This window comes from Oncorhynchus mykiss, chromosome 6 (genome assembly GCF_013265735.2).
Source record: "Oncorhynchus mykiss isolate Arlee chromosome 6, USDA_OmykA_1.1, whole genome shotgun sequence".
In the NCBI taxonomy this organism is placed as follows: Eukaryota; Metazoa; Chordata; class Actinopteri; order Salmoniformes; family Salmonidae; genus Oncorhynchus; species Oncorhynchus mykiss.
Window position 1 is genome coordinate 20,960,871 of NC_048570.1, and position 24,450 is coordinate 20,985,320.

At 44.7% G+C, this 24,450-nt stretch overlaps 1 protein-coding gene across 1 annotated transcript; it reads left to right on the forward strand.

The window, feature by feature from the left end:
* Positions 1 to 1,429: 1,429 nt before the first annotated feature.
* On the forward strand, positions 1,430 to 23,748 carry LOC110525116 (ADAMTS-like protein 2). Its single transcript, XM_036980155.1, has 18 exons — positions 1,430 to 1,531; positions 2,110 to 2,252; positions 2,392 to 2,467; positions 3,559 to 3,661; positions 3,776 to 3,921; positions 4,107 to 4,230; positions 4,534 to 4,614; positions 5,065 to 5,240; positions 5,550 to 5,868; positions 13,666 to 13,984; positions 19,472 to 19,827; positions 19,917 to 20,043; positions 20,364 to 20,577; positions 20,885 to 21,040; positions 21,183 to 21,353; positions 21,544 to 21,720; positions 22,055 to 22,199; positions 22,652 to 23,748. Exons 1-18 carry the CDS (start codon positions 1,430 to 1,432, stop codon positions 22,771 to 22,773), a joined length of 3,057 nt encoding a protein of 1,018 aa, XP_036836050.1. The 3' UTR covers positions 22,774 to 23,748.
* The last annotated feature ends 702 nt before the right edge of the window (positions 23,749 to 24,450 follow it).

Below are 24,450 nucleotides of genomic sequence, written 5' to 3' on the forward strand. Positions count from 1 at the left end.
TTGCATGAATGTATGTGAGTGTGTGTTTGAATGTGTGTGTTTGTGTTACCTTACAGTAAGCACCTGGGCCAGCCGGTGCATTTACACTGAGGTGGAGGAAACAAAGGCCTACCTGTGTGGAAGCCTAGGCCTTGAGTCAGGAAACTTACCTTAGTCAATCCAGCACTGAGACTTGTTTAATTTGTACATGCTGCTTTCATGGTCCAATCCTGTCTCCAACACCTGTGCTCACTCAACAGCCTGCCTGTGTCACCACCTGACTATCTCAAGGTTTTATCCAAGTATACAGTGATTGCCAGTGCACTAAAATGTTTCAAGACATTTACGTTGAAGCCCACATGGGTCTGACATGAATATGTTTCCTCTGAAACACCTGTAAGTGCTCTAATTTGGTCTGTTTAACACATTTGCATGGATAGTCGACCCCTGATATATGCGACAGCTAAAGATTGTTATAAAAGCGTGTTTTTTCCCGCAGCATACAGATATCTGGAGTAAGTAAAAATGTTGTGTTTGAATTGGGACTGGTGAACTTCTGTGAACAGAGTTTGCTCTTATCTTATAGTGCATCAGTACATCACGGTGGCAAGCTTCCTGCCATCCAGGACCAATATACTAGCAGGTGTCAAAGACTCCAGTCACCCAAGTCATAGACTGTTCTCTCTGCTAACACACGGCAAGTGGTACCGGAGCACCAAGTCTCGGTCCAAAAGGCTCCTTAACAGCTTCTACCCCCAAGCCATAAAACCGCTGAACAATTCATCAAATGGCCACCCAGACTACATTTACATTGACCCCCCCCCCCACCTTTGTTTTTACACTGCTGCTACTCGCTGTTTATTATCGATGCAAAGTCACTTTACCCCTACCTACATGTACAAATTACACTGACTAACCTGTGTCCCCGCACATTGACTCTGTATCGGTACCCCCTGTATATAGCCTCGTTATTGTTATTTTATTGTGTCACTTTTAAAATATATTTTTTTACTTGAGTTTATTTAGTAAATATTTTCTTAACTCTATTTTCTTAAAACTGCATTGTTGGTTAAGGGCTTGTAGGAAAGCATTTCACGGTAAGGTCTACACCCATTGTATTCGGTGCATGTGACAAATAACGATTTGATATGATTGTGCCCTTGTTAAGAGTCGACTGTATCAGATATACCAAGTGTTTATTGAGGATGTCTTTCGAAATCAAAGTGTTTTCCCACTCTGTTTGTCAGTACCTGATGTAGGATCTTAATTTGAGCCAGTCTTATACAGCAGGAATATAACTTTAGATGCCTTTTTAAAACTCACATGCATGTTAAATGTTCTCCTGCAACAGGGTGATCAAATTAAGATCTTACATCTGTAGTTAATGTTTATGGGTGTGAGTCTTCAGCTCTTACTCTGCTGTCCCATCTGTATATTTTCTCTTGTCAGGATGCGGATCTGGTCGTGGGAACAATGTGGGGAGACTAGCCTGGTGCTACTGGGGTTCCTCACCCTGGGATTGTCTGTAGGGAACCTCTCAACCAGGGGACAGGTACGCTCACCATCTCTCTCTCTTACTTTGTCTATGCATATGATGGCCCATCTCTGGCCTCTCGCTTACACACACACACACACACACACACACACACACACACACACACACACACACACACACACACATACACACACATACACACACACACACACACACACACACACACACACACACACACACACACACACACACACACACACACACACACACACACACACACACACACACACACACACACACACCTCTATCACTGACCTAATATCAGTCCGTCAGTCACAATGTTTGTTTGTCTTTCTTTCACTCTGTTTTTCTCTATTTGCCAGTTGTTCACGCACACACTCTTGCTCCGTCTTTCTGTCCCTCTCATCTTCTGACTGGTCCTTCTTACATGAGTTCTCCTATAAAAACCCACAGCTGTTTTCTCTCACTACTTTTCCAAGGAGAGCACAGTAGATATCATTTGTCTCCACTTCACTCAGATTGTCAGAGTGGCTAGACATGCTTATAATTAGTTACACTGTGTGTACAGGGCCCTGTTCTGCTGTTGTTCTCTAAGGGTGCTGTGTTGTGTCTAGGAGGATGGGGGAGCCTCCAACAGTCTGGAGGATGAGCTGGAGTCCACCACATACTGGTGGGGGGAGTGGGCCAAGTGGACCGCCTGCACGCGTACCTGTGGAGGTGGGGTCATGTCCCAGGAGAGGCACTGTCTCAAACAGAGGTCTGTCCACTGAAAGAAATATTCTATTATATTCTAAACTGTTCTGTTCTATTGTTATTCTATTCAATTATATTCTAACCTGTTATTTTAGCACATTCATTTAGCACATGTATTAAATGTATGTATTTTCTATCCAAAGAAAGAAAGCAGTCGCTGGTAGAGACAACATGACCTGCACTGGCACTTCGAAAAAATACCTCCTCTGTAACACCAAGGTTAGCATGCATCTAGTACTGCCACCCCTTTTCCTGTCGTTAGCAAAATGTATGTTGACACAATACCCCACAACCCAAAGTATATGATGCAGAAGTTAGCACAGCTCTTTTTCTTATCAATTGAGATACAAATAGCTTAAAGGGGTAATCAGCAGGTATTACATACATTTCTGGACTTATAAAGTAATGATATGTACCCACTGATTTTTGAAGAATATAATTTATTATCAGGGCACAAGGTGAGACCTAGATACAGACACAGGAGGCAGATGGTTGGAGTCTTACAATGTTTATTAATCCAAAAAGGGGAAGGCAAGAGAATGGTTGTGTACAGGCAAAAGGTCAAAACCAGCTCAGAGTCCAATAGGTACCGAAGGTCAGGTAGATTCAAGGTCAGGGCAGGCAGGATGATCAGGAAGGTGGGAAAGTAGTCCAGAGTCAGGCAGTGGTCAAAACCGGGAAGACAAGCAAAAGAGAATAGAAAAGGAGTACGGGGAAAACACGCTGGTTGACTTGACTTAACATACAAGACGAACTGGCACAGAGAGACAGGAAACACAGGGATAAATACACTGGGGAAAATAAGTGATACCTGGAGGGGGTGGAGACAATCACAGGGACAGGTGAAACAGATCAGGGCGTGACACTTAGAAATGCTTCAGGAGCTTTGTTCAACTGCAGTACCAATCAGAACCCCAAATATAACATTGTTTAATGCCAATGTTTGTAAACAAAGTAAATGTAAACAAACACTGTCAGCCTATAGCCTCAAAACATGATTAAAACTGTAATCTATGAATATAGTCTATGAATTTGAGTAGTTAAATTTTTCCAGACCCATCCCTCAGCCTTTTACTGAAACAGTGGAGGGGAACCCCCTTTGTTATTGTTTCAACAGCAGATTGCCCCTTTAAGGTTTAGTGCTGTGGCCATAAACCCTGGTCCTGAAGAGCAAAAGGGTGAACAGGCTTTTGTTCCAGAGTTGCCACACCCTGTCACACCCTTTTATTACATATTGTAAAACCATTATAAAATAAAAAAAACACATGGAACAGACAGAAAAGTGTGTGTATATTTTCTGTCTTGTGCAGGACTGCCCTTCCTCTGGGAGAAGCTTCAGGGAAGAGCAGTGCTGGTCGTTCAACTCACAGGTCTACAATGGCAGGAACTACCACTGGAAACCCCTGTATCCGGGTAAAACAACCATATTAAACCCACTCAGCTGTCATTCCCTCCTGTGTGGCCTGTCCTCGAGGCTCTTTATTACACTGTTAACGATGACCTTTGTGTCCATCCATCCATCCACAGATGACTATGTCCATATCTCCAGTAACCCATGTGACCTGCACTGCACCACAGCCGACGGCCAGAGACAGCTGATGGTTCCTGCCCGAGACGGAACATCCTGCAAGTACAGCAACTACAGAGGGGTCTGTGTGGACGGCAGATGTGAGGTTAGGGAGCGCTTGTTTCTTCATCTGCCGAGGAAATGGCTTTGCATATTCTGTGAGAATGGCCGAAAGGCTTATTTTTCTGGTCACATGATAAAAGTGTATCAATACTTCTTCAACTGGCTTTGCATGTGCTGAAATGATTCAAGAAGATAATGATCCTGTTTGTGTTAACATCATTTCTGCAGCCAATCGGGTGTGATGGAGTGCTCTTCTCGCCCAATACACTGGATACGTGTGGAGTGTGTCAGGGGGATGGCAGCAGCTGCAGCAGGGTCAATGGAAACTTCCGCCGCGAGGCCACCAGTTTGGGTACGAGTGTGTTCAACCTCAACCACAGGCTCAGATAGATTGGGTGTGTGGGTGGGTGGATGTGTGGGCATGGATAGAGGGTACTGATGGAGGAGATATGGCTCTCCATCTATTCCAAATCTTGAACACACCTATCAGGGACAAGCCCCCCAAATATGTCACTGAAAGATAACTACAGACAGTTCAGAGCTGAATCTGACAACAAGGTCTATGTGATTCTTAAGCTGACTCCTCTGATATCCAGGCTATTTAGTTGCAGGTAAAATGTAGTCATCATAATGTTTCCTGTTTCCTGTCTCCAAGGTTACTCCTTTATCACAACAATCCCTGAGGGTTCCTGGGACATCCAGATCATTGAGAGGAAGAAGTCAGCTGATGTTTTGGGTGGGTACTTCCTTTTTATCCTGCTCCCTATGCCATGTATACAAACATTTCTAATGTCTCCTGTTGGTACGGTGTGATGTCATTAGGATCCATATAATTTAATGACAAGAAGAAGGTGTAAAACATTTTATTCAAGATTTTCAGCAAATACAAAGGATATTTTCTCTCCCGCAATGGGATAACCATTAATATTGATAGTGGGACAGTGGGAAGTTACTAAAGGAAGTACATTAATCAACTGAAATTAATCAGATCATCTATATACTTTAATTTCCTTCGTGATCTCTTGACATTACTTTATTGTATTAATTTATGGTCATGTATGGGGAGTAGAAATTCCTGTTTACAGTGAACATCAAAGATTTGACCTTTCCATAGAGTCAACCAACCGGTCCTCCTCCAATGGTTCTCCATCCCCTCAATGAGAGTTCTATCCTATCTCCCACACAGCTGTGACTGATCAGGCGGGGAACTTCTTTTTCAATGGAAACTACAAGGTGGACAGCCCCCAGAACTTCCATGCAGCGGGTACCGTCTTCAAGTACCGGCGGCCCATGGATGTGTATGAGACGGGAATCGAGTACATCGTAGCCAAAGGGCCCATCAACCAGGCCATCAATGTTCTGGTATTGTATCCTGCTGAGGTCTGCTCTGCTCCCTCCCCTCGCCGAGCAGCCAGTGCCTCTGGGTAATCTCTAATTTAGAAATAGTGAACTCGTATCCAGTAACTTGTAGGTGCAGGGTACAAAATCCCACGTAATTTCAATGAAAAAATAATATGTGATGACGTTTAATCAACGTGGAAGACTGATTGGATTTGCAAAAAGTCATCAACGTCAGGGAATTGCTTCCTTTATATGTGCAATTGACTGAGTTTGGTAGGAGAAAGCAGGAGGGAATGGTGAGCTCTCTGGTGCTATTTTGTCTCCTCATAGGTGTGGAACCAGAATGGTCGTATCCCTTACATTACGTACGAGTACACCGTCCTACGGGAGTCCCTGTCCCCCATCCCTCAACCCCCTGTCTACACCGGCCCCAACAGCACCACCCCTGGGGTTTCCGTGGAAATGGGCAGTATGGTGGCCCCCAACGAGAGCATGTATGACAAGGCGATACCTGAGCCTCAGCAGAACCGTTTGTTGAAGAAGGGGGCCGAGATGGCAGGGGCCGAGGGCCAGGAGACCAATGAGGTGTATGAGGAGACAGCAGCCATTGACTGTGACCAGGACAGCCCAACCCTTCCACAATACACAGGTAACAGCAATAACTAGAAACCAATATACCAATACAATAACTTAGAGAGAGAGAGAGAGAGAGAGAGAGAGAGAGAGAAAACAACACTGTGCTGCTGATGCGGGCCCCCAACGCTCAGGACTATGTGCTATCGCTATCTGTAGCTGATGTGAGTAAGTTATTTAAGCATTTTAACCCTCGCAAGGCTGCCGGGCCATACGGCATCCCAATCCGTGTCCTCAGAGCAAGTGCAGACCAGCTGACTGTTTACGGACATATTCAATCTCTCCATAACCCAGCCTGTTGTCCCCACTTGCTTCAAGATGTCCACCATTGTTACTGTAACAAGAAAGTGAAGGTAACTGAGCTGAATGACTATCGCCCCGTAGTGCTCACTTCTTTCATCATGAAATGCTTTGAGAGGCTAGTTAAGGAGAGGCTAGTCATATCACTTCCACCTTACCCCACACCCTAGACCCATTACAATTTGCATATCGCAGCAACTCATCCATGGACTACGCAATTGCCATTGCACTACACACTGCCCCATCCCACCTGAACAAGATAAATACCTATGGAAGAATGCTGTTCATCGATTACAGCTCAGTTTTCAACACCATAGTGCCCTCCAAGCTCATCACTAAGCTCAGGGCCATGGGTCTGAACGCCTCCCTGTGCAACTGGGTCCTGGACTTCCTGACAAGCTGACCCCAAGTGGTGAAGGTAGGCAACAACAACTCTGACACGCTGATCCTCAACATGTGGGCCCCGCAGGGGTGCATGCTCAGCCCCCTCCTGTACTCCCTGTTCACCCATGACCGCGTGGCCTCGCACATCTCCAACTCAATCATCAAGTTTCCTGACGACACAACAGTGGTAGGTCTGATTACCAACAACGACGAGACAGTCCACAGGGAGGAAGTAAGAGCCCTGTCGGAGTGGTACCAGGAAAATAACCACTCCCTCAACGCCAACAAAACAAAGGAGCTGATCGTGAACTACAGGAGACAGCAGAGAGAGCACGACCCCATTCACATCGACGGGGTCTCATCAGAGAGGGTCAAAAGCTTCAAGTTCCTTGGCATGCACATCACTGACAACCTGAAATGGTCCATTCACACAAACAGGTGCAACAGCGCCTCTCAAGCTCAGGAGGCTGAAGGAATTATGCCCCTAAGAAACTTAGGGAAACTTTATTCTTTAATCAGCACAACCATTTTCAGCTGTGCTAACATAATTGCAAAAGCGTTTTCTAATGATCAATTAGCCTTTTAAAGATATTCCATAAAAAATCTGCCGTTTCCAGCTACAATAATCCTTTACAACATTTTTTAAACATTTTTATTTTATTTCACCTTTATTTAACCAGGTAGGCAAGTTGAGAACAAGTTCTCATTTACAACTGCGACCTGGTCAAGATAAAGCAAAGCAGTTCAACACATACAACAACACAGAGTTACACATGGAGTAAAACAAACATACAGTCAATAATACAGTAGAAAAATAAGTCTATATACAATGTGAGCAAATGAGGTGAGATAAGGGAGGTATAGGCAAAAAAAGGCCATGGTGGTGAAGTAAATACAATAGCAAGTAAAACACTGGAATGGTAGATTTGCAGTGGAAGAATGTGCAAAGTAGAGATAGAAATAATGGGGTGCAAAGGAGCAAAATAAATAAATACAGTAGGGGGAGAGGTAGTTGTTTGGGCTAAATTATAGATGGGCGGCTGAAGGAATTATGCCCCTAAGAAACTTAGGGAAACTTTATTCTTAAATCAGGTGCAGTAATATGTGAACTGCTCTGACAGCTGGTGCTTAAAGCTAGTGAGGGAGATAAGTGTTTCCAGTTTCAGAGATTTGTGTAGTTCGTTCCAGTCATTGGCAGCAGAGAACTGGAAGGAGAGAGAGAACTGGAAGGAGAGGCGGCCAAAGGAAGAATTGGTTTTGGGGGTGACCAGAGAGATATACCTGCTGGAGCACGTGCTACAGGTGGGTGCTGCTATGGTGACCAGCAAGCGGAGATAAGGGGGGACTTTACCTAGCAGGGTCTTGTAGATGACCTGGGGCCAGTGGGTTTGGCGACGAGTATGAAGCGAGGGCCAGCCAACGAGAGTGTACAGGTCGCAGTGGTGGGTAGTACATGGGGCTTTGGTGACAAAACGGATGGCACTGTGATAGACTGCATCCAATTTATTGAGTAGGGTATTGGAGGTTATTTTGTAAATGACATCGCCGAAGTTGAGGATCGGTAGGATGGTCAGTTTTACAAGGGTATGTTTGGCAGCATGAGTGAAGGATGCTTTGTAGGGGTCCAGATTTTGCAGCTCTTTCAGAACATCAGCTGACTGGATTTGGGAGAAGGAGAAATGGGGAGGCTTGGGCGAGTTGCTGTGGGGGATGCAGTGCTGTTGACTGAGGTAGGGGTAGCCAGGTGGAAAGCATGGCCAGCCGTAGAAAAATGCTTATTGAAATTCTCAATTATAGTGGATTTATCGGTGGTGACAGGGTTTCCTATCCTCAGTGCAGTGGGCAGCTGGGAGGAGGTGTTCTTATTCTCCATGGACTTTACAGTGTCCCAGAACTTTTTTGAGTTTGTGTTGCAGGAAGCAAATTTCTGCTTGAAAAGGCTAGCCTTGGTTTTTCTAACTGCCTGTGTATATTGGTTTCTAGCTTCCCTGAAAAGTTGCATATGACGGGGGCTGTTCGATGCTAATGCAGAACGCCATAGGATTTTTTTGTGTTGGTTAAGGGCAATCAGGTCTGGAGAGAACCAAGGGCTATATCTGTTCCTGGTTCTAAATTTCTTGAATGGGGCATGCTTATTTAAGATGGTGAGGAAGGCATTTTTTTAAATAACCAGGTATCCTCTACTGACGGGATGAGGTCAATATCCTTCCAGGATACCTGGGCCAGGTCGATTAGAAAGGCCTGCTCGCTGAAGTGCTTCAGGGAGCGTTTGATAGTGATGAGTGGAGGTCGTTTGACCGCTGACCCATGACGGATGCAGGCAATGAGGCAGGGATTGCTGAGATCTTGGTTGAAAACAGCAGAGGTGTATTTAGAGGGCAAGTTGGTTAGGATGATATCTATGAGGGTGCCTGTGTTTATGGCTTTGGGGTGGTACCTGGTAGGTTCATTGATAATTTGTGTGAGATTGAGGGCATCAAGCTTAGATTGTAGGATGGCTGGGGTGTTAAGCATGTTCCAGTTTAGGTCACCTAGCAGCACGAGCTCTGAAGATAGATGGGAGGCAATCAGTTCACATATGGTGTCCAGAGTTGGGGGCAGAGGGTGGTCTATAGCAGGCGGCAACGGTGAGAGACTTGTTTTTAGAGTGGTGGATTTTTAAAAGTAGAAGTTAAAATTGTTTGGGTACAGACCTGGATAGTAGGACAGAACTCTACAGGCTATCTCTGCAGTAGATTGCAACACCGCCTCCTTTGGCCGTTCTATGTTGTTTGAAAATGTTGTAGTTAGGGAGGAAGATTTCAGAATTTTTGGTGGTCTTTCTAAGCCAGGATTCAGACACGACTAGAACATCCGGGTTGGCAGAGCACTGCAGGGCCTGGATTCACCTCTACATCACCAGAGGAACAGAGGAGGAGTAGGATAAGGGTACGGCTAAAAGCTATGAGAATTGGTCATCTAGAACGTCTGGAAGAGAGAGTAAAAGGAGGTTTCTGGGGGTGATTAAAATAGCTTCAAGGTATAATGTACAGACAAAGGTATGGTAGGATGTGAATACAGTGGAGGTAAACCTAGGTATTGAGTGATGATGAGAGAGATATTGTCTCTAGAAACATTATTGAAACCAGGTGATGTCATCGCATGTGTGGGTGGTGGAACTGAAAGGTTGGGTAAGGTATAATGAGCAGGGCTAGAGGCTCTACAGTGAAATAAACCAATAAACACTAACCAGAACAGCAATGGACAAGGCATATTTACATTAAGGAGAGGCATGCTTAGTAGAGTGATCATAAGGTTCCAGTTAGTAATGAGGTTGGTTGGGGTAACGGCGATTCAGACAGCTAGCCGGGCCATCGGTAGCAAGCTAGCATAGGATGGAGGTCTGTTTTTAGCCACCTCGTGCGTTTCCGTCGGTAGATTAGTGGGGTTCCGTGTGGTAGAGGGGATCAATCCAATTGGCAAATAGATATAGTTATAGTGACCCAAGAAAAATTGTCCGATAGATCTATTCAGATAGCAGCCGATAAGACAGTTAACGATTAGCGGGCCGCAGATGGGCGTTCAGGTAACGTCGGTAACATCGGTAGTCCAGTCGTGAAGGCCCAGTGGGGATCCATGTCGGCAGTATCCGGCAGGGTCCGGATAGGTGATTGTAGCCCAGGAGTGGCTGATGGAACTCTTCAGCTGGCCAATAGTCACACAGATAGCAGATAGCTAGCTGCAAGATCCAGTTGTAAATATCCAGAACTTTTGGTTGAAATCCTGGGATCCGGGGATATAGGTCCGGTATGTTCTGGTCTGAGTCACGTTGTAAAAAACTGGCAATAGCTTTTTGACTGGCGATAGCTGATGACCATCAACCGTGGTTAGCTGAATACTAACGTTAGCCAGTAAACTGGCTAGCTTCTGGCTAGCTTCTGGTTAGCATCTGGTTAGCTTCTGGCTAGCTTCTATTGTGGATTTCAGATTTGAGGTAAATAATACTTTTTTTAAATTGGTGAGGTGGGTTGCAGGAGGGTGTTTTGAAGTTGAGGTTTTGGAAAATAAAATATATAAAAGACATGCGAAGAAAGATGTAAATATATATATATATATATATATACAGTATATACGGGACACAACAAGATGAGGACAAAGGATGTCTGACTGCTATGCCATCTTGGAGAGAAGACATTATCAATGTCTACACTGTATTTTTGATAAATTTTATGTTATTTTGAAATGGACAAAAAAAAGTGCTTTTCTTTCAAAAACAAGGACATTTCTAAGTGACCCCAAACATTTGACCGGTAGTGTATAACAAATACATACTGTACAAATAAAAATTGAGAAATTTCTCAATATGTCATTTTTCATAATTTCTCAAATTTTATTTGTATGTATTTGTTATTTTTATTGCTAGGTATTACTGCACTGTTAGAAACTAGAAACAAGCATTTCACTGCACCTGCAATAACATCTGCAAATCTGTGTTCGTAACAAATAAACTTTATTGGTTCAACGCTCAGATATCAGAGGAGATTTTTTTTTTAATAAAAAAATGTAAGAGCATCCTCTCTGCTGGCCCTTTTGAGTCCTGCATTATTCACAGACGTACATACAAAGATGAGCTAGGATCGATGGAAACTTCAGGGAGCCCTGGAATTTTCTCCTTTTTAAAAATGGCTGCATCACAAACATGAGTGGTAATAGGTGCAGGCCTGCCTGCTACCTGCCTGCAACAAGGTCTCAGACAGCCCCTCTACTCGGACTGTGTGACAGTTCTGCAGGGAGTTTGGCCACTGGGTGAGACTGACACGGAACCCAAACCGTCTGCGCGTGGTCATGCATACATTTATTTTGTCCCCCTACACCAAACACGATCACGACACGCAGGCTTGCTGTTGCTAGCTAATTTGTCCTGGGATATAAACATTAGGTTTTTATTTTACCTGAAATGCACAAGGTCCTCTACTCCGACAATGAATCCATACATACAATCCATCGTTTCTAGTCATCTCTCCTCCTTCCAGGCTTTTTCATCGTTTAACTTATATGGTGATTGGCATCTAAACTTTCATAGTATTACCACGACAACCGGCAACAGTTAATCTTTCAATCACCCACGTGGGTATAACCAATGAGGAGATGACACGTGGGTACCTGCTTCTTTAAACCAATGAGGGAGAGGCAGGACTTGCAGCGCGATCTGCGTCAGAAATAGAATGGACTTCTATTTTAGCCCTTGGCAACGCGCGAGCAGTGTGGGTGCAATAATTGAATACCGCGAGTGGTGTAGTCAGGGTATGAGGCCCTCTCTACTACCGTTAGGAATGTGCAGAAAGGCTTTGTGTGTTGTTTTGTTGTTGTGTACAAACTGCACATAAAATGTCTCTTTACATACTCTATAAAAAGCACCAGGAGTTCTTCTTGACCACCTGACCAGGAAACACCTCTTGTTCATCTTAGTAAACTCAGCATAAAAAGAAACGTCCTCTCACTGTCAACTGCGTTTATATTCAGTAAACTTAACAACTTAAATATTTGTATGAACATAACAAGATTCAATATCTGAGACATAAACTGAACAAGTTCCACAGACATGTGACTAACAGAAATTGAATAATGTGTCCCTGAACAAGGGGGGCAAAATCAAAAGTAACATTCAGTATCTGGTGTGGCCACCAGCTGCATTAAGTACTGCAGTGCATCTCCTCCTCATGGACTGCACCAGATTTGCCAGTTCTTGCTGTGAGATGTTACCCCACTCTTCCACCAAGAAACCTGCAAGTTCCCTGTCATTTCTGGGGAGAATGGCCCTAGCCTTTCATCCCTCCGATCCAACAGGTCCCAGACGTGCTCAATGGGGATTGAGATCCGGGCTCTTTGCTGGCCATGGCAGAACACTGACATTCCTGTCACACACAGAAAAAGGAGTATGGCTGGTGGCATTGTCATGCTGGAGGGTCATGTCAGGATGAGCCTGCAGGAAGTGTACCACATGAGGGAGGAGGATGTTTTCCCTGTAACGCACAGCGTTGAGATTGCATGCAGTCCGATAATGCTGTGACACACTGCCCCATGACGGACCCTCCACCTCCAAATCGATCCCACTCCAGAGTACAGGCCTCGGTGTAACGCTCATTCCTTCGACGATAAACGCGAATCCGACCATGACCTCTGGTGAAACAAAACCGTGACTCGTCAGTGAAGAGCACTTTTTGCCAGTCCTGTCTGGTCCAGCGATGGTGGGTTTGTGCCCATAGGTGACGTTGTTGCCGGTGATGTCTGGTGAGGACCTGCCTTACAACAGGCCTACAAGCTCTCAGTCCAGCCTCTCTCAGCCTATTGCGGACAGTCTGAGCACTGATGGAGGGATTGTGCATTCCTGGTGTAACTCAGGCACTTGTTGTTGCCATCCTGTACCTGTCCCGCAGGTGTGATGTTCGGATGTACCGATCCTGTGCAGGTGTTGTTACACGTGGTCTGCCACTGCGAGGACGATCAGCTGTCCGTCCTGTTTCCCTGTAGCTCTGTCTTAGGCGCTCTCGCCGATCCAACAGGTCCCAGACGTGCTCAATGGGATTGAGATCATGGCTCTTCACTGGCCATGGCAGAACACTGACATTCCTGACTTGCAGGAAATAACGCACAGAGCAAGCAGACACGTGGTCTGCCACTGTGTGAACGATCAGCAGTCCGTCCTGTCTCCCTGTAGCACTGTCTTAGGTGTCTTACAGTACAGAAATTGTAATTTATTGCCCTGGCCACATCTGCAGTCCTCATGCCTCCTTGCAGCATGCCTAAGGTACATTCACACAGATGAGCAGGGACCCTGGGCATCTTTTTTTGGTGTTTTTCAGAGTCAATAGAAAGGCCTCTTTAGTGTCCTAAGTTTTCATAACTGTGACCTTAATTGCCAACCGTCTGTAAGCTGTTAGTGTCTCAACGACCGTTCCACAGTGGCATGTTCATTAATTGTTTATGGTTCATTGAACAAGCATGGGAAACACTGTTTAAACCCTTTACAATGAAGATCTGTGAAGTTATTTCAATTATAAGGCTTTATATAGCTTTATATAGTATATAAGGCTTTCTCCCACTTTAATAATTTCTCTAACTTTCCTCTCCCTTCCTGCCACCCCAACAGATGGCAACAGCAGTCACACAAGCAGTGTAGCAGTCCCTGCCCCGGCAGCCAGCAGGCCTTTAGAGGAGGTGCCAGACCCAGAGAACCTCATCTGGAGAGTCTTGCTGGGCGAGCGGATTGGTCCAGATGTGGGAGAGGGACTGTTCTCGTCAGAGGTGGGGCCATTGGAGGTAGACCATAGCAGTGTGAAGTTCCCCCTCAAAAGCTCACTGGGGGAGTTCAGTCTGGCCCGGCGGAGGAATGATTCTGGAGACCTGCTGTTCCCCAACAGGACGTTGCTGACAGGGATGAGGAGCAACAACCGTACCAACAGAACCAGGTAGAGTAAGGAGAGATCCACACAATGAGCAGAAGTAAATAGGCACATATCGTTATAGTTATAGCAGATATAGTTGAAAAGGAAAACCCAACGCTGAGCCAATGTTGGCCCAACATCAGCTTGTTATCAGGTATAGGAACCCATCCAAAAAAAGCACTTCAGAATCCCATCTGATCTTCCTCTTCCATCTACCATACACTACCTCTCTTCACTAAGGGATGCTGCTCCTGAGGAGTTAGAGTGAACACTACTCTCTCTAAGTGAGGACCAGAGTGAGTCATTTCAAGGTCCTGAGCAGAGGGGCATTTAAAAGTGATGTATAGTCTTGCCAGGGACAAGGGCCTGTGCTGCTGGCTGGGCTGGCTAGTGGAATGGAATGTGCTCCATGCTGGCTTCTGGACCGATTCAATGCTAGCTTCTTTTTTCCTTCTGAGACATCCCAAGAATCGCATGGAGAGGAGACAGCTAAAGCTCAGAGCTGGCCGGGATTGCATTCCATCATATTTATAATTCATGTTGGCTTCCCTGCGCTGTGTCCAAACACAGCTTTGCCAGTTCTTTTGCCAGTGCCCCATAAAACACATCACATGACCCGCCCTGTCTTCCCCTGCACTGGGGAGAAGAATGGATTGGACGAGGACAAGGATAGGAGGTGGAGGAGGAAGGGAGTAGAGGAAGTGAAGGACAAGTAGGAGAGGAGAGGGACAGATTATTTGAACATACACAGAAACTTTGAATCATACTTCACTGGCATATCTCAGTGTAACTGTGTCTAATTTCTGCACATTTCTCCCAGAGGTGAATACAGTCTGACAGTATGTTTCTTCCCAGTCATATTTTTCACTTCGCCGCAAATACCTAGAATTATTTGTTTAAATGAAAGACTGTATCCATTTTTCTCTTCTTCCCTGCCTCCTCCTCTTTCTTTTCCACAACCAAACACTTCCTCCTTTTCCTCGTCCTCTTCTTCATGCTCTTCCACCTCTCCACCTACACCTTCTCACTCTCCTCCTACCTCCCTCTCCTGGTCCCACTTTTCCTCTAAACATCTCAGCTCTGGTTATAAAAAACAGCCAGTGATATTTTTTTGAATTTATTTTATTAGGATCTCCATTAGCTGTTGCAAAAGCAACAGCTACTCTTCCTGGGGTCCACACAGAACATGAAACATGACATACAGTGCCTTGCGAAAGTATTTGGCCCCCTTGAACTTTGCGACCTTTTGCCACATTTCAGGCTTCAAACATAAAGATATAAAACTGTATTTTTTTGTGAAGAATCAACAACAAGTGGGACACAATCATGAAGTGGAACGACATTTATTGGATATTTCAAACTTTTTTAACAAATCAAAAACAGAAAAATTGGCCGTGCAAAATTATTCAGCCCCCTTAAGTTAATACTTTGTAGCGCCACCTTTTGCTGCGATTACAGCTGTAAGTCGCCTGGGATATGTCTCTATCAGTTTTGCACATCGAGAGACTGACATTTTTTCCCATTCCTCCTTGCAAAACAGCTCGAACTCAGTGAGGTTGGATGGAGAGCATTTGTGAACAGCAGTTTTCAGTTCTTTCCACAGATTCTCGATTGGATTCAGGTCTGGACTTTGACTTGACCATTCTAACACCTGGATATGTTTATTTTTGAACCATTCCATTGTAGATTTTGCTTTATGTTTTGGATCATTGTCTTGTTGGAAGACAAATCTCCGTCCCAGTCTCAGGTCTTTTGCAGACTCCATCAGGTTTTCTTCCAGAATGGTCCTGTATTTGGCTCCATCCATCTTCCCATCAATTGTAACCATCTTCCCTGTCCCTGCTGAAGAAAAGCAGGCCCAAACCATGATGCTGCCACCACCATGTTTGACAGTGGGGATGGTGTGTTGCTTTTACGCCAAACATAACGTTTTGCATTGTTGCCAAAAAGTTCAATTTTGGTTTCATCTGACCAGAGCACCTTCTTCCACATGTTTGGTGTGTCTCCCAGGTGGCTTGTGGCAAACTTTAAACAACACTTTTTATGGATATCTTTAAGAAATGGCTTTCTTCTTGCCACTCTTCCATAAAGGCCAGATTTGTGCAATATACGACAGATTGTTGTCCTACGGACAGAGTCTCCCACCTCAGCTGTAGATCTCTGCAGTTCATCCAGAGTGATCATGGGCCTCTTGGCTGCATCTCTGATCAGTCTTCTCCTTGTATGAGCTGAAAGTTTAGAGGGACGGCCAGGTCTTGGTAGATTTGCAGTGGTCTGATACTCCTTCCATTTCAATATTATCGCTTGCACAGTGCTCCTTGGGATGTTTAAAGCTTGGGAAATCTTTTTGTATCCAAATCCGGCTTTAAACTTCTTCACAACAGTATCTCGGACCTGCCTGGTGTGTTCCTTGTTCTTCATGATGCTCTCTGCGCTTTTAACGGACCTCTGAGACTATCACAGTGCAGGTGCATTTATACGGAGACTTGATTACACACAGGTGGATTGTATTTATCATCATTAGTCATTTAGGTCAACATTGGATCATTCAGAGATCCTCACTGAACTTCTGGAGAGAGTTTGCTGCACTGAAAGTAAAGGGGCTGAATAATTTTGCACGCCCAATTTTTCAGTTTTTGATTTGTTAAAAAAGTTTGAAATATCCAATAAATGTCGTTCCACTTCATGATTGTGTCCCACTTGTTGTTGATTCTTCACAAAAAAATACAGTTTTATATCTTTATGTTTGAAGCCTGAAATGTGGCAAAAGGTCGCAAAGTTCAAGGGGGCCGAATACTTTCGCAAGGCACTGTAATACAGAACATTAGTAGACATGGACAGAATTACATCAGTAAAAAAATTGTAAAAATTGTAAAAGGCACACGTAGCCTACATATCAATACCAATACATACACACAAACTATCGAGGTCAAATAGGTAAGAGGGATTGTGCCCTGAGGTGTTGCTTTATCTGTTTGTTGAAACCAGATTTGCTGTTCATTTGAGAAATGAGATGGAATGGAGTTCCATGCAATAACTGCTCTATAAAATACTGTACACTTTCTTGAATTTGTTCTGGATTTGGGGACTGTGAAAAGACCCCAGGTGACATGTCTGGTGGTGTAAGTGTGTGTGTGTCAGACCTTTGTGTAAGTTGACTATGCAACAATTTGGGATTTTCAACACATGAATATTTCTTATAAATAGAAGAAGTGACGCAATCAGTCTCTCCTCAACTCTTAGCCAAGAGGGACTGGCATGCATAGTATTTATATCAGCCCTCTTATTACAATTGTAATGGTCATCGTTGCATGAGGAAGGATCAGAGCGTGGTACGTGTTGCAGAACACTAAACAGAAAATAACTACCCACAAAAACCATGTGGGAAACAGCTACCTAAGTATGGTTCCCAATCAGAGACAACGATAGACAGCTGTCCCTGATTGAGAACCATACCCAGCCAAAACAAAGAAATACAAAACATAGAAAAATGAACATAGAATGCCCACCCAAATCACACCCTGACCAAACCAAAATAGAGACATAAAAAGCTCTCTAAGGTCAGGGCGTGACAACAATGAAGAGCAAGACGTACCGCTCTGTTCTTGGCCAGCTGCAGCTTAACTAGGTCTTTCCTTGCAGCACTTGACCACACGACTGGACAATAATCAAGATATGACTAAACTAGAGCCTACAGGACTTGCTTTTTGGAATGCGGGGTCAAAAAAGCAGATAATCTCTATATTACGGACAGACCTCTCCCCATCTTTACAACCATTGAATCTAAATGTTTTGACCATGACAGTTTACATTCTAAGGTAACGCCAAGTAATTTAGTCTCTTGTACTTGTTCAACAGCCACACCATTCATTACTAGATTCAGCTGAGGTCTAGAACATAGGGAATTATTTGTACCAAATACAATGCTCTTAGTTTTAGAGATGTTTAGGACCATTTCATTACTGGCCACCCATTACAAAACAGACTGCAACTCTTTGTTAAGGGTTTCAGTGACTTCATTAGCTGTGGTTGCTGATGCTTATATGGTTGAATCATCAGCATACATGGACACACATGCTTTGTTTAATGCCAGTGGCAGGTCGTTTGTAAAAATAGAAAAGAGTAGCGTGCCTAGAGAGCTGCCCTGCGTTACACCACACTTTACATGTTTGACATTAGAGAAGCTTCCATTAAAGAAAACCTGTTGAGTTCTATTAGATAGATAGCTCTGAATCCATGATATGGCAGAGGTTGAAAACCCATAAAACAACAACAGGTTATGGTCAATAATATTAAAGGCTGCACTGAAATCTAACAGTACAGCTCCCACAATTTTCTTATTATCAATTTCTTTCAACCAATCATCAGTCATTTGTGTCAGTGCAGTACATGTTGAGTGCCCATCTCTATAAGTCTGTGGTTGATTTGTTTACAAAGAAATAGCATTGTATTTGGTCATTCACAATTCTTTCCAACAATTTGTTAAGAGCTGGCAGCAAGCTGGTAGGTCTGCTGTTAAAACCAGTAAATTCTGCTTTACTACTCTTGGGTAGCGGAATTACTTTGGATTCCCTCCAGGCCTGAGGACAAAATATTCCTCGAGGCTCAGATTAAAGATATGACTGATAGCAGTGGCTACCATCCTCTGTAGTTTTCCATCTAAGTTGTCAATGCCAGGAGGTTTGTCATTATTGATCGTTAACAATCATTTTCCCACCTCTCCCACACTAACTTTACAAAATTCAAACTTGCAATGCTTTTCTTTCATTAGTTGTTTTTTTATGAATGAATATGATGGCTCACTGTTCGCTGTTGGCATTTCCTGCCTAAGTTTGTCCACTTTGCCAATGAAGTAATCATTAAAATAATTGGCAACATCAAATGGTTTTGTGATGAATAAGCCATCTGATTTGATAAAAGATGGAGTTGAATTTGTCTTTCTGCCCATAATTTCATTTAAAGTACTCCAGTTGTTTTCCATCATTCTTTGTATCATTGATCTTGGCTTTATAATACAGTTTCTTTTTTCTTTTGTTGAGTTTAGTCACATCATTTATCAATTTGCAGCAAGGCTAACCGCGTCGCAGGCTGCGTTCAAGCCCTCAAGAAACTCCCATAGCTTGATAGGCAGCTAACTAGCAGCTAGGCTAACTGCTACGCCAAATAGCTCCTCAGACCCGGCCTTGGTCAGCAGGATCACTGGACAAAGAGAAGCAGTTCCAGCAACTGATGCCAAATGCGTCGCGGATCCAAACTAAAAAGTTACCTAGCTACTAAGAAACTTTCAAAACAACAAACCGAGCTCTCTGGATTGGACACAGCAGTTCCAGTACACGTATGACAAGAATGTCACTTTTATGTGAATGTATAAAAAACAGAATGTCGCTGGTTGTTATGATTTTGATGTTGAGGTTAATCAGCCGTAGCAGTGATGCAGCAATGTGTGTGTGGAAGAAAGAGCTGGGGTTCAGTGGGTTCACTGTGAAGGCATGGTTATGTTGTGTTTGACAGGACTAATCGCCTGGGACGTTGCTGTAATGCTGTGTTTGACAGGACCAATCATCTGAGACCTTGTTGTCATGTTGTGTTTGACATAACCATTCGTGTGAGACCTTGTTGTCATGTTGTGTTTGACATAACCATTCGTGTGAGACCTTGTTGTCATGTTGTGTTTGACATAACCATTCGTGTGAGACCTTGTTGTCATGTTGTGTTTGACATAACCATTCCTGTGAGACCTTGTTGTCATGTTGTGTTTGACAGGACCATTCAGAGGTTCCTGCAGAAGAACTTCAAGCTGAGCCCTGCAGACATGTACCGCTGGAAACTGTCTTCTCAGGAACCCTGCACCTCCACCTGCTCTATAGGTAGACACACACACACACACACACGTATATGGATAACTTATTACATTTTCAGTTATTCCTTAGTTTGCCTGTAATAATTTCCGCTGCAGGAGTGTCAAAGTCCTTTGCCATGTGTGTGCGCTACGATGGAGCTGAGGTAGATGACATGCAGTGTGACAATATGACCCGACCTGAGCCTGTTCATGACTTCTGCATTGGGAGGGAGTGCCAGCCCAGGTATGCACCAGAAAATAACACACTTACCAGAAAATAACACACTTTCAGCTTGATTCATTTGGTCAGTCTATGTCATGGAAAGAGCAGCTGTTCTTAATGTTTTATATACTCAGTATATAAGGACTGTTTACCAGTTGGACGATGTGGCAATCAAAGTTCATTGAGAACAATGTTTGTCTCTTTTCCACACTTAACCAGGAACTATAAACTGGTGTTGGCCACTACCATACCATTTACAGTAATAATATTTGATTTAATTGACTTCAGAAGATCACTAACTATACCTGAACTCTACTCTGTGTGCATTCCCTCACCCTCAGGTGGGAGGCCAGCAGTTGGAGTGAATGTTCTCGTACTTGTGGTGAGGGCTTCCAGTTCCGTCTGGTGCGCTGCTGGAAGATGCTGTCCCCCGGGCTGGACAGCTCTGTGTACAGTGATCTCTGCACCGTGGCAGAACTGGAGAGGCCCCTGGAGCGCCGTGCCTGTAAGAGCCCCACCTGTGGCCCCCAATGGGAGGTGGCCGAGTGGACTGAGGTGGGTGGAGCTATACTGTGGAAGTTAACGGTGGGACAGGGTTTGTGTGCGTGTGTGTGTGTGTGTGTGTGTGTGTGTGTGTGTGTGTGTGTGTGTGTGTGTGTGTGTGTGTGTGTGTGTGTGTGTGTGTGTGTGTGTGTGTGTGTGTGTGTGTGTGTGTGTGTGTGTGTGTGGTTTACATTACAGGAATTACTGCGTGGGAACACTATAGTAAGTACATTGTTGCATCCTACTTACAACTGTTTGGGCAGCTGTAGATGATATTAAAAGTGAGTCTGTCCTGTGCCCTCTCCTCTCTCCTGTCCAGTGTCCAGCCAAGTGTGGCCACAGGGCCCAGGTGACCCGGGAGGTCAGGTGTTCAGACGAAACCAAGTTATGTGATCCCCCGACCCGCCCCCCTAACATTAAGAACTGCACAGGCTCGCCCTGCGAACGCCAGTGGACTGTGTCAGAGTGGGGGCCAGTGAGTACACTACTTTCACTACACTACTCTATCTCGTTGGTACATTGATTACGGATAGGAATAGTGATTGCACTGACTGTAAGTTGCTCTTGATAACTAATGCTTTTGCTGTGTCATTCCTGTTAACCTTTGACCTCTGCAGTGCTCGGGGTTGTGCGGCCAGGGGAAGATGGTACGCCACGTGTACTGTAAGACACCAGAGGGCCGTGTGGTGCCTGAATCTCAGTGCTCTCCGGAGAATAAGCCCCTGGCCATCCATCCCTGTGGGGAGAAGGACTGTGCCCCACACTGGCTCACTCAGGACTGGGAGAGGGTAAGGCAACTGGGTCCTTCTGTTGATGTTCTATTAATGCTCTATTGGTGTTCTATTTATGTTTTATTGATGGTCTGTTGATATTATGATGAGCATTTTGACAATGTTTACCTGATGTTCTCTTGATGTTTCATGTATGTTCTCTTGGTTAGAGATTCCTTAGCTGAAAGCAGTCTCATTTTCCTCTCAGTGTAACACGACATGTGGCCGCGGTGTGAAGCGGAGGATCGTGCAATGCGCCGGCATCACCGCTGGGAAGTTTCAGACCCATGACAACGAGGACTGTGGTGCCAGTGAGAGGCCAGAGGACGAGAACACCTGCTTTGAGAGGCCCTGTTTCAAGTGGTACACCACACCCTGGTCTGAGGTGAGATACCATTTCAACCATGACATTGTATCTGAAAACATAATGACATGAGCAATACATTGTATTTACACACCTCACATATACGGTGTCCCATCAAATCACAACCGTGAGCAGTGCTGCTGTGTTCAAACCTCAGTGCACTAAGATATGTGGTGTGTTCATTCCTCAGTGCACTAAGATGTGTGGTGTGTTCATTCCTCAGTGCACTAAGATGTGTGGTGTGTTCATTCCTCAGTGCACTAAGATGTGTGGTGTGTTCATTCCTCAGTGCACTAAGATGTGTGGTGTGTTCATTCCTCAGTGCACTAAGATGTGTGGTGTGTTCATTCCTCAGTGCACTAAGATGTGTGGTGTGGGTGTTAGGATGAGAGATGTAAAGTGCTACCAGGCTAGGGAGATCGTGAGAGGGTGTGACTCCCTGACCAAGCCTGTGGCCAAGCAGACCTGCGCCCTGCAACCCTGTCCCACTGAACCCCCAGGTATGTAAGCAATGGCATGGTCCCAAATATATATGTTTGTGCTGTCTTCCAACACCAATGACCATAGGAGTTGGCAAGACAGCACAAACAGATCTGAGATCAGGCTATACAAGCAGCACATAACCCCAGCCTCTGGCAACTTTAGGAGAGTTACAGTAGCTTATGTCTAGTCACAGGCAAAAGTAGACCGGAGAACATGGCATCGTCAAAGCACTTGTTTTTAATTCTATTATTTGCAGTACTTTTTTGCTTTTCACAACTGAGATAATTATTAGTGTGGGCAAGCACCTTTTTCTTTCATAACAGCCCAAAGTCTTGAGCGTTTAGATTATGGAGGTAACAAGGCAGATTGATTGATTAATTGATAGATTTGTCATTACAGTATTTTCTGATTGTGATGAGGCTACTTTTTCCACATGACTGAACATATCATAAATGTCTCTGTCATGCAGATGAGAGCTGTCAGGACCGACCCACCACCAACTGCTCTCTAGCTCTGAAGGTGAACCTGTGCAGTCACTGGTACTACAGCAAGGCTTGCTGCCATTCCTGCAGGGCCCAGCACACCTCTTAGTATTGCCTGACACCCCCAAAGCCTTTCCCCCATAGTAGGCTACTCTACTTCACCACAGTAAGTTACTCTACTACACCACACTAGGCTACTCTACTACACTACAGTAGACTACTCTACAGTAAATTACTCTACTACACCACAGTAGGTTACTCTACTTCACCACAGTACGTTCCCCACAGTAAGTTATTCTACTACACCACAGTAGACTACCCTACTTTACCACAGTAAGTTACTCTACTACACCACACTATGCTACTCTACTACACCACAGTAGGGCTACTCTACTACACCACAGTAGGCTACTCTACTACACCACAGTAGGTTACTCTACTACACCACACTAGGCTACTCTACTGCACCCCAGTAGGCTACTCTACTCTACCACACTAGACTACTCTGCTACACCACACTAGGCTACTCTACTACACCACACTAGGCTACTCTACTACACCACACTAGGCTACTCTAATACACCACACTAGGCTACTCTACTACACCACAGTAGGCTACTCTACTGAACCCTAGTAGGCTACTCTACTACATCACACTAGGCTACTCTACTACACCCCAGTAGGCTACTCTACTGCACCCCAGTAGGCTACTCTACTACACCACACTAGGCTACTCTACTACACCACACTAGGCTACTCTACTACACCCCAGTAGGCTACTCTATTACACCACACTAGGCTTCTCTACTACACCACACTAGGCTACTCTACTACACCACACTAGGCTACTCTACTGCACCACAGTAGGCTACTCTATTACACCACAGTAGGCTACTCTACTACACCACACTAGGCTTCTCTACTACACCACACTAGGCTACTCTACTACACCACACTAGGCTACTCTACTGCACCCCAGTAGGCTACTCTACTACACCACACTAGGCTACTCTATTACACCACGCTAGTCTACTCTACTACACCACAGTAGGCTACTCTACTACACCACACTAGGCTACTCTACTACACCACACTAGGCTACTCTATTACACCACACTAGGCTACTCTACTACACCACACTAGGCTACTCTACTACACCACACTAGGCTACTCTACTACACCACACTAGGCTACTCTACTACACCACAGTAGGCTACTCTATTACACCACACTAGGCTACTCTACTACACCACACTAGGCTACTCTACTACACCACAGTAGGGCTACTCTACTACACCACAGTAGGCTACTCTACTACACCACAGTAGGTTACTCTACTACACCACACTAGGCTACTCTACTGCACCCCAGTAGGCTAATCTACTCTACCACACTAGACTACTCTGCTACACCACACTAGGCTACTCTACTACACCACACTAGGCTACTCTACTACACCACACTAGGCTACTCTACTACACCACACTAGGCTACTCTACTACACCACACTAGGCTACTCTACTACACCACAGTAGGCTACTCTATTACACCACACTAGGCTACTCTACTACACCACAGTAGGCTACTCTATTACACCACACTAGGCTACTCTACTACACCACACTAGGCTACTCTACTACACCACAGTAGGCTACTCTACTACACCACACTAGGCTACTCTACTACACCACACTAGGCTTCTCTACTACACCACAGTAGGCTACTCTACTACACCACACTAGGCTACTCTACTACACCACACTAGGCTACTCTACTACACCACACT

Bases quoted from the DNA above. Each gene is read 5' to 3' on its own strand.
- LOC110525116 (XM_036980155.1), top strand. From the start codon at position 1,430: ATGCGGATCTGGTCGTGGGAACAATGTGGGGAGACTAGCCTGGTGCTA. The intron at 4,615-5,064 runs GTGGGTACTTCC...TCTCCCACACAG, and splicing joins GAAGTCAGCTGATGTTTTGG to CTGTGACTGATCAGGCGGGG. The intron at 19,828-19,916 runs GTAGACACACAC...TTTCCGCTGCAG, and splicing joins CACCTCCACCTGCTCTATAG to GAGTGTCAAAGTCCTTTGCC.